Source organism: Poecilia latipinna, unplaced genomic scaffold (genome assembly GCF_001443285.1).
Source record: "Poecilia latipinna isolate Pla-1442-1.1 unplaced genomic scaffold, P_latipinna-1.0 Scaffold1581, whole genome shotgun sequence".
NCBI lineage: Eukaryota > Metazoa > Chordata > Actinopteri > Cyprinodontiformes > Poeciliidae > Poecilia > Poecilia latipinna.
In genome coordinates, this window is record NW_015114197.1 from 88,085 (window position 1) to 105,048 (window position 16,964).

General features: G+C 39.5%; 1 protein-coding gene across 4 annotated transcripts in view; it reads right to left on the reverse strand.

Moving 5' to 3' along the window:
- Window positions 1–16,964, reverse strand: part of crtc3 (CREB regulated transcription coactivator 3) — a 43,687-nt gene that overhangs the window by 711 nt on the left and 26,012 nt on the right. For 3 of the 4 annotated variants that reach the window (XM_015058879.1, XM_015058878.1, XM_015058882.1), the window contains 9 exons: window positions 16,643–16,746; window positions 11,147–11,197; window positions 10,979–11,064; window positions 7,029–7,078; window positions 5,555–5,775; window positions 3,823–4,058; window positions 2,585–2,812; window positions 1,337–1,420; window positions 817–1,027 (listed from right to left, as the gene is read on the reverse strand). In XM_015058879.1, coding sequence (XP_014914365.1) covers window positions 817–1,027; window positions 1,337–1,420; window positions 2,585–2,812; window positions 3,823–4,058; window positions 5,555–5,775; window positions 7,029–7,078; window positions 10,979–11,064; window positions 11,147–11,197; window positions 16,643–16,746 — 1,271 coding nt within the window. The remainder of the gene's footprint in view (window positions 1–816; window positions 1,028–1,336; window positions 1,421–2,584; window positions 2,813–3,822; window positions 4,059–5,554; window positions 5,776–7,028; window positions 7,079–10,978; window positions 11,065–11,146; window positions 11,198–16,642; window positions 16,747–16,964) is intronic. The other variant, XM_015058880.1, reaches the window with a different exon arrangement.

A 16,964-nucleotide genomic window follows, 5' to 3' on the forward strand; every position in this document is an offset into this window, starting at 1 on the left:
GAAACTCATCAACTGGATGATTTTACACTAATTATTTCAGAAGGAAGACCTTAAACACTAGAATGCTTCATAATCCGTCCAACCAAACAAAACAAATCTTTGGTTTCCAGAAACTACTGGTGGAAACAACCCTGGAAGCCACTTGGAGGAAGTTAATTTGAAATTTAATACTGGTTTTAATGTTAATCTTGTTATTTCTGTAACATTTTAAGCACTTTTTCATGTGACCCTCCACCTGATGCTGCTGTTACACCTGAAATTAAACTCTGCAGGACAACTTGTGTTGTTTCTATTACTGAACTGAATTCAAAAACTGATCCCAAAGGGAAATTAAATGATGTTATAATTCAGCAATTAAAATAATATTTTGAAGGCAAAATAATATTTTCTAGTTTCATAAATATTTTACTTTCTAACTGGTTACAAATCATCAAACACAATTTGAATGATGTAAAATGTCAAAGTGAATTTAAACCTCCAGGTAATCTAAACCATTTTAAGTGGTGTTTATTTCACTACGGCTTCTTTTTTAATGTATTTTACTTCTATCACACTAGTAATTGATTAATCATGATTAATCATTTCAGTTCTAGTTGCAGCTCAGCTTAGAGCGCCAATGAAAAGGAGTGAACCTGAATTTCTAGAAATTCCTGCGCCCAAATTTGGGTTTCCTCCAGAGGGAATGCACATTTCACTACAGAGTTTGTAATTAATCATGATTAATCGTGATTTACTGATTAATCGTGATTAATCGTTTCAGTTTGAGATGTAATTTCTTTTTTTTATCCTTTTCTCATTTTTCAGTGTCGGACTCACCTGTGAGAATGATGTTGGGCAGCCCTCCGCTGCAGTTCGCGTACAGCATGTTGGCCCTCATGTGGGAGGGGTCCTGCAGGTTGCCATGGCTACCCCCGAGGCCGGACAGCGCCGCCTGCGAGTAGTAGAGCGAGGAGGAGGACGACGGGTCGTAGCAGGACCCCCCTGCTGAGGAGCTCAGAGCGTTTTCCAGCAGGCTGAACTGGTCCAACTGGGAGCAGATGGGAAGAAAATGGCCATCAGAGAACGGCGGCTAGCACAGCGGTGGCTAGCACAGCGGCGCTCCCTGTGTCAGGAGTTTCCTCCAACTGCGTTTTATTTACAACAATGACAACAAATCACAGCTTCCTGAAGTTCTAAGACTGATTTCAGAAACGTCTGCAGCTCGTTTTGCTAAACCTTAAAGTTGCATTTTGCTAACAAACGATGCAGATTAAGAATCTTTATGAAGCTCCTCTCTGGGTGGCAATGGGTTCAACATCTGGGCTGCAGCTGTGCGAATGTGCTCTTCTGTCCTCACCTGATAGGGCAGCGTCTTGTTCTGCCGGGTCGAGAACTGCTGCTCCACAAACGGGTCGCTGAAGAGCGACGCCAAGCTGTTTCCCTGGTAGGGAGGCAAAAACACAAACATTTAAACTTATTATTGTTTTATTTCATTCATCACAACCAGATTTATTCATAGAGGTTGACCTTTGACCTGAGGTGGGCAGAGTTCCCAAAGATTTTACTTAAGTAAGAGTGGCACTACTGCAACAAACATTACTCAAGTAAAATGAAAAACAGTATACAAAATATACTATCAAGTCCTGAGCAACTGATGAAATGATCAATCATTTAAAAATGACATCATCAGATGGACCAAGATATAAAGTGGAAATTCAGTTTTTTTATGGTAGGCCTGTGACAATGAGCAGTAAGTCAGTTGATTGCAAGATAAATTAAAACAAACTCAATAATTTCCATTTGCATTTTTCTCTTTTTTTTCTTTTTACTAAAAACAGGATGAACAAAGTTTTCAGTCTGGTGCTTTGGTTCCAATTTTTTTTTTTATAATTATATTCACAGAGACTTCATAATTAATTTTATTTGTTGTTTATGTTACTTTATTTATTTTGGATATTTAAAATGTCTTCCAGTTCAAGTGTTAAATGTTTATTATTGATCATTGAGAATGTGTTTAATGTAAAAATTCTCCTACAACTTTTTTTTTTTTTAAAAGCTACTGAGTAAATGTAACTAGTTATTACCCAACTCTGCCTTTGACCTGCATGTTTTGCCAGATTTCACATGATTTAGAAGAACAGATCAACAAGCTGAGAGAGAAACCTGATAATAGATCAGGATGACGCATTTGGAGCAAAAGCTCCCAAGGACACGCAGCAGCAGAAAACAGCTGCAATTGCTGCAGCTGTTAAATTTGATGCGTTTATACATCATTTTACATGTTTTTAGAGACTCACCACTCAGACCCTCACTGCCTGATTCAGATTTCAGGTTTCATTTCTGACCTGCAGAATTTCAAGTAACATTCTAAGAGTTATAATTTTAGACCCTTTGTGTAAAAATGAGTGAATAAAGGTGCTGTAGGATCCCTTAGAAAGACACGAAACAATCCTCCAAAGGTCACTGCACCAAAGTGTGACCTCTTGGGGTCACCACGTCTCCATAGTAACCATTAGACACCGTCTACATGCCAACCGCCATAAATGTGAACAATTTAATAAACACAGAGACGTGACAGAATGAGGTTGCTGTGTGCAGGTCCCACCTGGCTTGTGTTGAAGTCCAGAGGGATGTTCTGAAGAGGGGAGACAGGCTGCTGGTGCTGCTGCTGCTGGTGCTGCTGCTGCTGCTGCTGGTGGTGCTGCTGCTGCTGTGGTTGTTGGTGCTGCTGCTGGGGCGGCCGGCCGTGATCCACTGCATGCTGTGGCTGCTGGTACAGCGGGTACGGCGGAGGCGGTTCCCTCGGCATGTTGCTGGTATCCAAGGCGACGCCCTGCAGAGAGGACAGCGAGGACCCAAAAAGACAGAACCTAAAGGTTGACTGGTTCTCAAATTTTTAGCTTCTAATAGAATAAATGCAGTATAATTCAACAGAAGAATGAGTATTGGACTCGCAGGTGGGAATAAACCTTCAGACCAAATCTGCAACACTTGTTACATTTTCACCTGCTGTGCTTTTATTTCACACTGCACTGAAACGGACCAAACACTTGAAAAACCTGTTCCCCTCCTCGCCTGTGGGGGCGCTGCACCAAGAACCACTGAAGGAAACGACAGGAAAACCTCAAATGAAGGCACTGAGTGCAAGTTCTTTCTCAATGAAAAAGGAGTGGTGTCAAATTTTAGCATTTGTAGGATTTCTCTTTTGTCTTTGATAAAACATCGCAAACTATTTCTACGACAGAGAAATGCAGCAACTGTAGGTAGAAATGGAAAAAAAAAAAAAAGAGTAATTTTCCCGCCAAAAAACTGACATTTTGAGAATGATCTCAGAAACTTTCTGGAAAAAAACAAGAAACTTTCAAAGCTTGAAAAGGCAAAAGTTTGTGAGAAAATAACTGACATTTTCTAGTAAAGACTTTGGAACTGTATGAGTTGAAAAGTCACAAATTTTTAAGAAAAAAAATAGGGAAATCTCTAAAATCTCCCTAAAAAAGTGAAATATTTCCAAAAAATGTTTACATGTTTTTTCTAGAGTTGGTGGAAATGTACTCCTCCTTTTAGTTTTAGTTTTCTTTTTATATGCAACGCTGTCGTACGTTTCTCCCACTAGCGCTACACTTTCACACTTGTTTCAGTTGTATTTACCCAGAATGCCCTGGGCTATAGTTCGTTTCCTGCTTTTGGATCCGTTTCTGGTTCGCCTTGCGTTCACATTTACATCCGAACCACACCAGAGTTCAGTTCAACTGAACACGCATTCACAACTCCCCAAATGAACCGGACTGGAGTCGGATGAAATGGTGTGAAAGCAGCTTGTGTTTCTGTGTGAAGTTGATGTACCTGTGTGATGGGGGACAGCGAGGGGGACATGGTGGGAGACAGCTGCTTGGACAGACCCCTGCGCTGCTCGGCTCCAGGAGACAGGGTGAGGGGGCTGATGGGAGCCGGCCGCCGGCGGGGCGAGCTGCTGGGCAGACGCACGGACGAGTTGATGGACGGGTTGCTGAGCGACGACTGCAGCTGGCAGTTGTTGAGGGACGCCTGGATGGACGGGTTACTCAACGAGGAGGACAGACCTGCCGGGACAGAAAGACAAGACTCAGATTCACCAGCAGAATTCATGCGCATGGATGTTCCTGATTTTCAAAAGTGAAACACTGGACTGTATTGTGTGAGCGGGGAAGGAAGGGGTGAACGGGAAACGAGCGCGGAAGAAAAGAGCCGATTGTCCGGAGCCAAAAAGAGGGTCGAAATTCCTGCGTGGCTTTGGTGTGCGGCCAAGCTGAACTGTGTCCGACATGAGAGGCCGACAGTGCAGACAAAGAGGAAGGAGTGAAAGGGAGCAGCAGTGGGTGTGATCGGATCTGCGAGTGAACAAGTCAGAGACAGAGAGATCCCTCAGAAAGGCATTAATAATGTATGATCGGCTGGCGCAGAAACACGGAGCATGTTTGAGATGCTGCAGCAGTAGTTCTCACATCTGAGAGCTGAATATTAAAGCCAACAACACCGACCATCAACAGCAGATCAGCCTCCTCTTTAAGCAGATATTCAGCCTCAGCACAGAGGAAACGTCTGAGAAGCTTCAAGCTTCATGTTTGGGTTCTGATGTCAGCAAGAGGCAGAAACACGAGGAAGACGAGCCAGAAAGCCAGAGAAAAGTTCTTCATCACCACCTCTGACAGGGAGAGAAGTTATCTAACGTTGACTGATCTTATTTATGGACTAATGATTATTTGATAAGCGGCTGTTTTCTTAAAAACTTGAGTTTCAAGAGGGCTGACCACATTTTCATATCATGATGAGATACATTTTTCATCGCATGCAAAATTTTTAAATGAAAAATCATTAAATTTTAACATTATTTAGTATCACCTGTATTAAATGCTGCTTGCATAAATATTACTAAACTTAGACCAGACTATAAAATATAACGCAGCAGGATCTTGTTAGGTTGCTGAATAGAAAAATAAAAGAAGGAAAGAATAAAATATGACCCTCCTTGTATTGTCAGTGGTGGCTCTTGAAGGAAAGTTAAACTTCACTAAATTAAGTACATTAACTCATGACAGTCCTCAAAATCAACAGTGCTGCTTGGCGTCACGTTTATTTGTCTTTTTATTACCATGCCTCTGCTTTCCCGTCTTCTCATCCTCACCTCCATAGCAAATAAGTATTTTCGGTTGAGAAGCTGACGTTGCTCCGTCATGCAGCTCGACTGAATCAGCGCCATTAAGGTGAAACTTAAAAGGAGTTTATATTTCTAAACAGAACCGCATTAAGCATATTTTTCATGCCATATCGGACCCGATCAGGAACTGTTGACTCTTTTTGTTCCGGTATGGCCACCATCTTTGTATCTCTTTACATCTTTCACTTTAACAATGACCATCGGTGCCCTCTGCTGGATGGCGGTCAAACTACAACACTAACAGAAGTACTAAGTGGACTCAATTAGTTAATCAAATATTACTAATTTCGATCTAATAAACCAGTAATCGACAATTAAATGTTTGCATCTGATATTTGATTCTAACAGATGTCTGGATCCGTACTGCAAGTCTCCACCCACCCGGTGAGTTCCCGATGCCGAGGTGCATCATGGCGGCCGGCAGGTTTCCGGTGCTGCTGCCCCCGCTCAGGTTGGGGTAGCCACTGCCGTCTTCAGGGTCCAGCGGGGTGGACAGCGGCGAGGGGAACTGTAGGTTGCTGAGGTCCGGCAGAGAGCCACCGGTACTCAGCGAGCCCTGGTAGTGGGACAGACCCGGGTTCTGCTCCGGAGACGGGAAAATACTGTGGAAAAAATGATTATTAAAAGCTGCTGTCGCTGCCATTTCAAAGCAATGCGAGGGCCGTTGTAGATAGAAAACAAGAAGTAAATTTACGCCAAAAAGCTAAGAAATTTTTAGATTAATCTCAGAAATTTTCAAGAAAAGATCTTGGGAATTTATGAACTTGAAGATTTTCAACTTTAAGAAAGAAACTTTGAGATTAAGCTCCTGTATTTTCTGGTAAATTTGCTAGAAAAAAACCATGAAAATGTGAGATTAATCAAAAAGAAAGTCTCAAAAAAAACGTGGAAATTCTGAAGTTTCAAAAGTCAATTTACTGACTTCTTTCTAGAAAATTTAATCTAAATTTCTTCTAGCAAACTTTCAACTTTTCAAACTCAGAAAATTCCAAGTATTTTTAAAGACTTTTTTTTACATTAAGCTCTAAATTTCTGAGCTTTTTTCTAACCAGTTCAGAATTGTTCTTAATTCTAGAAAATGTCTGAAATGCTCTCTTTTCCATCTTCCATAGCCCTAACGCGCCATCATGCTTAGCCACTGCTTTCTTCATCTGCTTGTTTTTTTTAATTCATTAACTGTCCCTTTTTTATTTATTGCTAATGTTCCTATTTCTCCAACATGTGATTATGGAAATCAACCATGACTCATCATGAATAGGGACAGAACAATACAGCGAACAAATGGTTGCTTTCATAAAAGCATGTTTGTCAGAAACCAGCAAATCAGGCTGCAGACCGTCTGCGATTCTGATCCTTTTGTTTCATTTATTTAAATTTGCATTAAAACAAACATCCTGAATCTTTGGCGGCTCATTGGAGGAGGATGTTGTATTCTGTGAAATCAGATTATGACTCATGAATCACTGTCAGCAGTTATGATGTTACAGTTACAGGGTGGCAGGAAAGACGGCTAACATCTGAAACGTTTGGAGTGCATTTATTAATTACTTATAGATAAATTGTGTTAATATTTTCCAATGAAATCGACATGAATGCATCAGAATTTGAGGTTGTAAAGTGAAAAAATCTAAAGTTTTGCAAGAGTTGGGCTTCTGAAGTCACGTCTAAATATGTGAAAAGTAGAGCTGAGCTTAAAAACTAAATCTATGAGATGGAAAATAAAATAATTTTCCTGACTTTATGTTTAGCTCTCCTCCAGTAAGGAAATGTACATTTTGAACTAGTTTAATTATTGAGTTTTGAGTGGAAATTATTCATTTCTATAATTGTGCAGAGCAAATTTTTGAGGACTTACTTGATTCCAGGCACTTCACATGATTTCGGTCTTGATGCCAGAGACTGGACCTGAAACACAATCAGAATTTATCGATTATTATCAATCTTTGTATGTTTAGTCATGCTGCACCAAACTATTTTAGGGATTGAGATGCAGATATTTGAGCTTTTTATTAATTATCTCCATAATTTTTATTTTTCTCTGATTTTTTATTTGTCTTTTATTCCCACCTTTTTGTTTTTTCTCATGTCCATGATTCATCAGAAATACATAACTACCAGAAGAAGCAAATTAAGTCTCATAAGCATAAAATATATTTTTAAGTTATATTTAATTTCAGTTGTTATAGGAGGGAAAAACTAAATAACAGAAAATTCAAAAATACTTTATTGATCTTGAAACATGTTTAAAACAAAAGTTTCCCAGAATGCGTCACAAGTTAAGCATTGATTAATTCGACTAAAATAAAGAATACAATTAAAATAGGAGTTATAATCTAAAGATAAGGGCCAACAGGAAAGACAAATATCTTATCTAGAATAAACAAAACGATAATTCTGATAAATATTTTTGGAATTTGAAATCGAATTTGTTGAACTGGAAGGTTTGCGGAATGGGACCAGTTCATCATTTAATCACAAATGATGAATTTCTTAATATTGATGAAAAAGTTAAACTTCTACTGGCAGATTATTTCACTGAACATGGTGAAAATATCTTGTTATACGTGAAATAATAATCTCCCCATGGAACTAGTAGTTTTCAATCAATATTAAGGGATTATTGACTTAAAACAAGCTCATATTTCTTAATGAAAAGTCATTTAAAACTTAGTTTTATCTTATTTCAAGTGTATTAAGATATTTGCTCTAGAATCTAATACTTGGTAAGATTTTGTGTTTTTGCAGTGAGCTTACTGGGAAACCCAGATGGGCCGTGGTTTCACAATCAATGGACTGCGTGTGGGAGTTTTTTTTTTTTTTGTGTGTTTTTTTTTTAGAGAAGACACCCAGTTGGACTCAGTTCTGGGGAACCAATCGATGACTCAGGAAAGGAGAGCAAACCCCTGAACGCTGAGGTTCAGCGGACGAGAACCGCCCGTGGAAGGAGCTCTTCGCAGCGCTCTGGAGCCGCGGCTGCCTTTCTTTGAAGCCAGAGAAATACCTCGTGCTGTCGTCAACAATCGGGATTGTAGAAATGTGTGTCTGGATCGGTTTTGTCTGTTTAGAGTGGAACAGGAAGGACTGGTTGGACCGGTGGGGGAACATGTTTCTGCCAAGTCACGGCAGGAATTTAAGGTGTTGTGATCACCCGAACTGACCCGGGCGCTTCGGCGTCGCTTCACAGACCGCTCTTAAAGTGGCAGCGCATCGAATTCACTTCAGGTTTCTACGAGGATGATGACAGAAGTCAGGAATCTGGACTCAAAGCTTCCACCCAGATTAAATGCTCTCCTCCAGATTAAATGCTCTCCTCAGACAAGAGGAAACGTGCACCAAAGACTGACTCTGAATTTATATATCAGGATATAAAGATAACCAGAGTAGATGTGGGTGATATGGACTTAAAGTTTTATCACAATATTTTGTGGCACTATTGTGATAACAAGAAAAACAATAACAATTTATTGATTGTTTTTTAGGTAGCTCTAAGGTTGTGACAGCACAAACACAAATACTGCTCTTGAAAAACATTCCTATTTGCTTCTGCAGGAGACCAGTCACATAAAGAAGTCTGATTTATATCTTCATATTTTCAAATTTACTGGCATGCAGTGGAAAAAAGTTAGTAAAAATAGCAATTTGGACAGTTTTGGGAGTTTAAATAAGTAATTGGGATTTATTGAGACAATGTTAAATCAAAACTCTAATAATAAGATAAAAGATACGATAAATACCCATCTCTAAACCAGAGCCTTGATGTAATTTTTATAGCTCTGGTGACATTTCTCATTAAAAAAGAAAATAAGAAACTGAAAAACAAACAAGTGTTAAAAAGAACAAAGAAAAAAAAGGCTAACAGAAAAAAATTGTTAAAAGGAAAAGAGGGAAAAAGAAAAACAAAGAGGAAACTGTAAAAAGAAAAAAGAGAAAAAGTAAAAAAAAAAACAGTCTGTACAAAGAAAGTACACCCTCTGCCAGTTCTGAGGTTTTAGGTATCAGAACAGGATAAAATGAACTTGGTGTTTACCAGGTTCTAAAATGAGTTAAATCCAATCTAAAGTGTATAAAACACACAGACTCCACGCTGTCATAAATACATAAAGCTGAAGCTTTAAATCACAGTCTGAAAAACTAAGTACACCCCATGAGTCAGCAACAGTTAGCAGCAGTAACTCTCAGCAGTCTCCGTCTCACAGTGTTTGGATAAATTTCGCTCCACTACAGAATGACTCGATTTGGGTCAAAGTTCAGCTATTTTAAACAAGCCCATATCCTGATGCCTCCACCGCTGTGCTTCACAGGTGGTAAGAGGTTAGCAGTAGGTGTAAAACCCAAACATCTCCACACTGGTCCAGTCAAAACAAACCACAGCGAGGCTTACAAACATGTTTCTAATCATGAACTTAAACCTGCTGAAGTCTGGTCAGCAATGAAACAGACATTTTTATTATGCCTCATTACACAAAATAAATTAATAAATTCTTATTACCTTCCTATGACTTTGGTACAGTTGTTATGGTGGGCAACCATAGCAACAAGGTGTTGTTTATACAGCTGGGAGAAGCTGATTAGCATCTCAAAGGCTCAACTAATATCTGAACTATGACCCCAAATTCCAGAGGATTTGAAACAGAGACTTCCTGGATGCAGAGCAGAGAGAGGAGGAAGCTCAAGCATCTCTCCGTCCGGCTTTCTAACCACACGGCCAGGAAGATTCAAAGAGGAGCGGCAAAAGCAAACGAGCTGGATTAGCAGCGCTAACAACTGATGATGTCATCCAAGACAAACTACTCAGGATTATCGTCTCTGCTGCCTGGAAACGAAGCTGTTAGCATGTCCTCTTCAGTCAGAGGCCTCTTCAGATTAGTTGCCAGACTGACTGCTACTGGAGATCCAGACTGAGTCTATGATTACCCTAACACTGACTTTAAATTTTTCAGATTCAAAATTTTAAAAAAGCTTAATTATGGTGCAGTCAGAGGAGGGGTGGACTGTGTATGAAAAGACTGTAAAATGCTAGAATATTTTAAAGCTTAGTGCTCATATCTGTAAGTTTAATATCATTTTTAAAAAAGTAAATTATGAAACCCAGGTTTTTTAGAACAGAAAAATATTGAAGAGTGCTAAAATGTTTTTTATTTTTATTTTACATTACATTAACCCATCTTAGATGTAATAATAAATCTCAGTATCACCAAGAAAATCTTTTGAATTACTGAGCTACATTTAAAATCAACAACTCAAAAATCATAAAAAGTTTGAGTTTATGAACAAAAACAGGATAAAGACACTTTTTGTGACGACATGGACGATCAAGTTGTTAGACTTGATGCAGTAGCTATAAATACATTGTTTTGTATCTATTTTGACCTTTCTACTGTATTGTTTTAACATTTCATTTAAAGGCCCTTAGCTGTGCTATAAATATTGTGATGCAGGAATTAGATTGTCTTGATCCATGCTTCTTGTATGTGTCCTATTCAAATAAACAATCAATTTGTTTGGAATAACCAGTTAAAAACTCACCACTTTCATTTCTCTGCTTTTAACCAAGCAGGAGATTTGACTGTTTGTAGGATTTTAATTGTTTTTATCCTGTGTTGTATTTGATGTGCAGCACTTTGATCAACCATTTTTCAAAGTGATGCATAAATAAACATGACATTTTGTGGTTTAAGTTTGGTTACTAACATTTCACCAAAACATCTGCTCAGCAAATGACTTAAATTCTTCTTGAGGGAAGACAGAATCACTTTAAAACATTTTTTTGTTTGTTTCATGCAGGCAGCAGTAAAACCTCGTTACCTTCTTGGCCTCCCACAGCTGCTTGGGAAGAGGTTTCCCAACGCCCATCAGATTCTCCTCGTTCGGCAGAGCAGGAAAGGAAAAAACTGCAGAGAGAAACATGCAAATTAACCAAAACAAAAACAAATCTCAATTATATTAGAAAGGGAGTAAGAAATGTGAACCCACTGTCTCCGCTGCCGTCTACGTCGGCCTCGTTGACACTAGCTGCATGCCAGCCTCCATGAACAACAGCAGGAAAGACATAAAGAAAACCAGAGCAGAGGAAGATTAGAGGATGCTTAATTAGAACCACCTGCTGTAAAGAATGCCACCATGTCTGGCTCAGCAGTCCTGACAGGAGCAGCATGCTAACATGCTAACTGGTACCGAGCAGCTGGCACGCCGTTATTAATCAAAGATGAGGAATGTTGGTTCGGACATCAAAGAAAGACGAAAACAGAGAGAAACTCTGTTTTTCTGCTTCAAAGAGAACATTCTTCCTCTTTACTGCAGGTTAATTTTAGTTTAGTTTTTCATTTGGTTGATTCTGATGAATATTTCATGCTCAACACTTCTGTTAGGAAATAAATCCGATTTTCCTCTTTTGATCCCCTAACCGCTAATTCCTTCTTCCTCCATCACTGCAAAAACACAAAATCTTACCCGAAATGTTTGCTCTAGTTTGAAAAAAGACCAAGCTAACTTAAAAGTAGCTTTTCAGCAAGATATAGGAGCTTGTTTTAAGTCAATAATTCCTTAAAGCTCCAGCATGTTATAAGAATGTTTTTTCCATATCTATTAAAACTGTCACCATGTCAATCAACATGATTGACATGTTGACTGACATATCAATCAATCATGTACATGTGCTGCACATTGAGCAGCACATGTACGCGCTGCTCAATGTGCAAATGGTGGAAAAACAACTTATTACAGGACAACCGTTTACCCTCAGTTATCAGTGGCTACGCTAACTAGCCTTAGCATTGGTAGCAGACCATGTTGTGGTGAATCAGCTGTAGTGTAGCAAAGAGCAAGTGGGAGGGTGTGAGCATGAGAGTGATTGACAGCGCTAAGGCCTGCCTCCTGGCTCTGATAGGTTGTTCTGAATGAGAGGTGTGTTTCTGCAGCTTGTACTGGGAGCACTGGGAGAAGACAGAGGAGGTTGAGTTTTTCGCAGATTATTTGTCTTATGTTACACTGTCACGACATAATGATCATTTTAGCAAATATGTAAACAAAACTACAGCTTTAATATTGGTGAAAACACTAGTTCAACTGGTGGACTGTAACAAGACATTTTCCCCATATCACTTATAATTTCACTTATATTGCTATAAGTGAAATAGTATGTCAGATCTGGCACTTTTTCATCAGTATTAAAGGAGTTGTCGACTTAAACTCCTTTATCTCGTTGAAAAGTTACTTGAAAGTTAGTTTTGTCTTATTTCAAATGTACCAAGGTATTTGCATAAGAACTAAACAGAAATACTTAGTAAGATTTGGTGTTTTTGTAGTGCATGAAATCAGTCTTTCATTTCAGACACTTCCCTTTCTGCCTCTGCTGCAGATGGGATAATGAGGTGATACAATACTGCCACCATTAAAGCCCTCAGCCCCCCTTCCACCGTGTTTATTCACTGTTGCTCACATTTGCAACTAGGAGGAAGCAAGACAACTGGGATGGAAAATGGCTGGCTTGTGTCCTTGGCAGAAAAGAACTCAATATGGAGGTAGTAGATGCTAAAACGTGGTCTGCACCAACCAAAAGCCTGACAGCTGCGGGGTCGAATGTTAGATCTCTGCTCATTTCCCAGACGCAGGAAAATCAGAGAGTGTAGCAGAACTGGAGGTGTTTCCTCCCGGAGGGCAGAGTGAGTCAGTGTCGTAATTTCTAGTTAGCTGCTTCTTTAATCAGCCGGGGCTTAACTCCACTCCAAACCGGCTAGAACCCTGAGAGGTGTCAACGAGGCCCCGGGGCGTTGCAGCTCGGCGCGCTCACACGTCAGCTCATGAGGAAGAGCCGCTCGCTCTCCAACAAGAGCTGCCTTTGTATCGCACAGAGTGATATTAAGGGTTCATTCACACCATCCCTGCTCAGTCCGCCTTAACCCAACTCCAGTCCGTTGGCCTGGAAAGTCCGGTTCGTTTGGGAAGGTGTGAATGCGAACTCTAATGCAAACTCCGTTATGCCTACAAACCTCGGTCTCGGTTTGGTTGAAGTGAACTCTGGTGCAGACTAGAGACCGCTCCAAAACTACAGAGCAGGGCATTCTGGGTAAATACAACCAAAATAAACGCACTAGCACTAGCAGAAGAGTGGCTCATGGTCTTTTACCAAAAGCTAAAGAGAAATCCTCCAACCGCTAAAATCTGACGCCACTACATTTTTGCTTACATTCCTGAAGAAGGAAGTTGCGCCCAGTGTCTTCAGAGGATTTTTGTGTCGTTTCCTTCACTGGTTCTTGGTGCAGCGACGGGGGGAACATGTTTTTCAATTATTTTGGTTTGTTTGACGCAGTGAAGTGAAAACAAACCACAGCAGCTGAAAATGCAACAAATGTTGCAATTTTGTCCCAAATCGAAGCAAGTCTACGGAGCCATCAGGTGTGAAAACACAGTGAGAGCTGCTTAAATCATGACTATTCTTTATTTTTGAAGGACTGGATTTTTTCTGACTCCTCTTTTCTGCTGACTTATATCGACACATTCTGAAGAAACTGTTGAGATTTTTCAGGTGTTGAAGTTTGGATGGACCACTGGTGAACAGTAACATCGTACATTTACTTGAGTACTGTACTTAAGTATGTTTTCTGAGTATCTTTACTTTACTTTGTAAGTTTATTTTTTGAGAAACTTCAGACTTTCGACTCCACCACCTTTCTAAGAATCTTGTCATTTTGTTTGATCCCAAACATATTTAGTGTCTGAAATCCTGAACCTCTGAACTCAAGCTGTTTGAAACGGTATGGATTGTGCTTAATAAGCAGATCTGAACCGAGAAATCAAACAAATTACAAATGTAGTGGTTTGATGCTGAGTGTAATCTTCAGAGATGCCTTCCTGATCTCATTTCTTTGTACTTCACAAGAGAAACATGGCCGTCAAAATGTACCAATACATTTTTAGCATTCCTGGTTTTCTAATCAGGAAGGTTTTTTTTAGGAACATCCTTTGGACTAAAAACAGAATCAGAAATACTTTATTGTTCCCCACAGGAAAATTCTCAACATTACAAACCAGGAACCTTACTGGAAGTAAATAAAAAATAAATTTGAAGATTTAAAAGGAAAGAATGAGAGGATATTTCCATTGAGGTTGAAAGAGTTCAGTCAGAGGTTGTGGTTATAAAGTTTCATTGCGGCAGGCAGGAATGACTTCCTGTGTCACTCTGTTTTACTTCATGGCAGTCAGTCAGTTTCTCCTGTAGCTGTTCAGAAAGGCGAGGATGTGAAGAAGAGTCCAACAATGTTTGTACTAATCTGAATCTACAGTAAAAATACAGATGGGAAAAAATATCCACATTTTAACTACAAAAATATATCTGGTATTATTCTGCTTTTAACAAAAAAGTAATTAAATAATCACATTAGGCCAGTAGGTGGCAGTAAAGTCACCATTAATGTTTAAAGAGATGAAAACTTCTAAGTAAGACCATTAATTAGTTTTCCTTTGTTAGTAAAACAAAAGCAGCATGTTCCGTTTTGATTCCATCGACTGTTTGAACACTGACGGACCGGTACTTCCACCTGGGTCTAAGGTCACCCATTCACACACCATCCTGTGATTCATCTTTCTGAACAGGTTCGATTCAGACGGAGTGGCAGAAGCTCATTCTTAAGGTAACATCCAGTTTGAATGCGCTGAAATAAAGGAGGATTATCTGGGAAGTGACAGAGGAAATGTCAGAAAAAGAAAAGGGTTGAAAATCTCTGAGGTTTGTCCCGGGAACTAACGCAGAAACTGGGATTCTTAGATTTTTAGGTTTGGAGATGTGCGGACCAGCAGAGAGAGAAGCTGCCTGGATGGACTGTGTTCTCTGTTAATCAGTCACCAGAAGAACAGAAACACAAACACCATAAAGCTGGATGATAACAACCATAGGAGCTGCCTGCAAGCCGAACGCCACTGCAGTTGATTTTAGAGATAAGATGTTGAATATGCGGCAAAATTTCTCCATAAAATGAGAAATTCCTCCCAGATGGCTGTTTCCTGTCCTGGTCGGCGGTTTGCGTGACCCGCCGATAACATTCCACCTACTCTTTCATGGTATAACATGTGATGTCTGCCCTGCTCCTCATGGTCGTTTACACTCTCTCACACAAAAGACAAAACACACAGAAAGTTTGTCTGACAGCAGGAAACACATGCAAGGCCGAGCGTGTTGTGGTTCACTTTCCAGCCTTTCCCCAGATTTATAGATTCCTCTGACAGTTCTGAGGCATTCTGCACATGTGGGTATGTATTATTATGAAAATATGTATTATTTTATGTTCCACAAATCACAAAACAACATAATGATGGAGTTTGGTTTAGAAAATAACTGTTTCATTTCTTTTTATGGGACAAACATGGATTAGCGCTAAAATCAGGATACAGAAATCTTTTATTATTTTTATGCCATAAGTGCTAAACTTGATTAACATCAGTCATTGACTTCGGTCAAGTTTAAAACCCTGATCTAAGAGGATCTATAATTGTGAAATAATTTGACACAGAAGTACATTTGAACTTTAAAAAGTTATTAAAGTTTTCCAACACACATCTTGTGGTAAAAAACCGTCTTATGAGACAATAGAGGAGATTTTGGATCCAGTTTAAAGGACTCGGTCCCTCACCTGATTTCTAGCCTTTCTGCTCAACATTATGATCAGAAATATATTCCAGGTTTTCACGCTTAAGGGTTCATAACTTTGACATTGAAGTCCAACCAAAATCAGGTCAAATTCTGTACATTTGACTTTCTTTGAAGAAGGATAAACTCGACTGTTCATAAAAATTAAATATGTAGTGAGCCATGCCACTGTAAAGCAGCGGGCTACAGGCTAGCAACAGAGCAGATAGCCTCAGTAGCTAACTGGCTGATTTCAGTTTGTTGGACTTCAGGATGAAATAGATGAGAAAATAATCAGCAATAATTTTTCACTGATTATTTATTGCCAGAAAATATATAAAATATTTGCATGAAAATGCAGCTTGGGAAGTTGAAATACTCTGGTGCATTGCTACCTGAACACAACTTTGACTAAAATTCAAATGTTTGTTAGAAGATTTTAAAAGCATTACTGATTCATTCAAATAAGCGTTTTACTGCTGTATTTTTGTCAAAGGACGGTTAATTTTAGACTTTGTGAACAAAAACGTTTAAGGAGGATGTTTCTAATGGAATGCAGTTTCACTCTGGATGTTTCTGATAATTCATAATATCTGTTTAGTATCTGAAACCGAGAATAAAAAATAAATGTGTTTATTTTAGGGGTTTTTTTAGCTGTTGGGGTAATTTCTTATTTAGAAGCAGTGGAGCAGAAAATATCTGCAGGCTCTGAAATTTTAAACTATACACTGAAAATAAATAACAAAACAGTGAGGTCAAAGGAGTTTCTCACATGAAAATACAGTCAAACAAAATGAATAAAAACAACAGAAAGTAAAAACTGAAGTGAGTAAGTGTGTTACTCTCACCATTGCGCTGCGGAGGACCTCGGCCCATCTGCTGGTTCATGCCGAAGGGGTCCTGAGGGTTTGGGTTCATAGCGCTCGTATGCAGAGCAGAGTCCGAGTTGGTTCTGAGTAGGAGGAAGAGGAGAGTTATGCCAAGTGTTCCAGCACCTTGGACAGAGGCAGGAGGGTTTGTGAAGGCCGTAAGGGTCAGTGATTCACTCCGCTTCCTCTCTGCCTCCACGCAGGCGGCTTTTCTCTGCAGGCTCACGCTGACCTTACACTTACACCCTCACAGGATCGCACTAACCGAGCAGCACGCTGTGAGCAAAACACAAACTGCCTC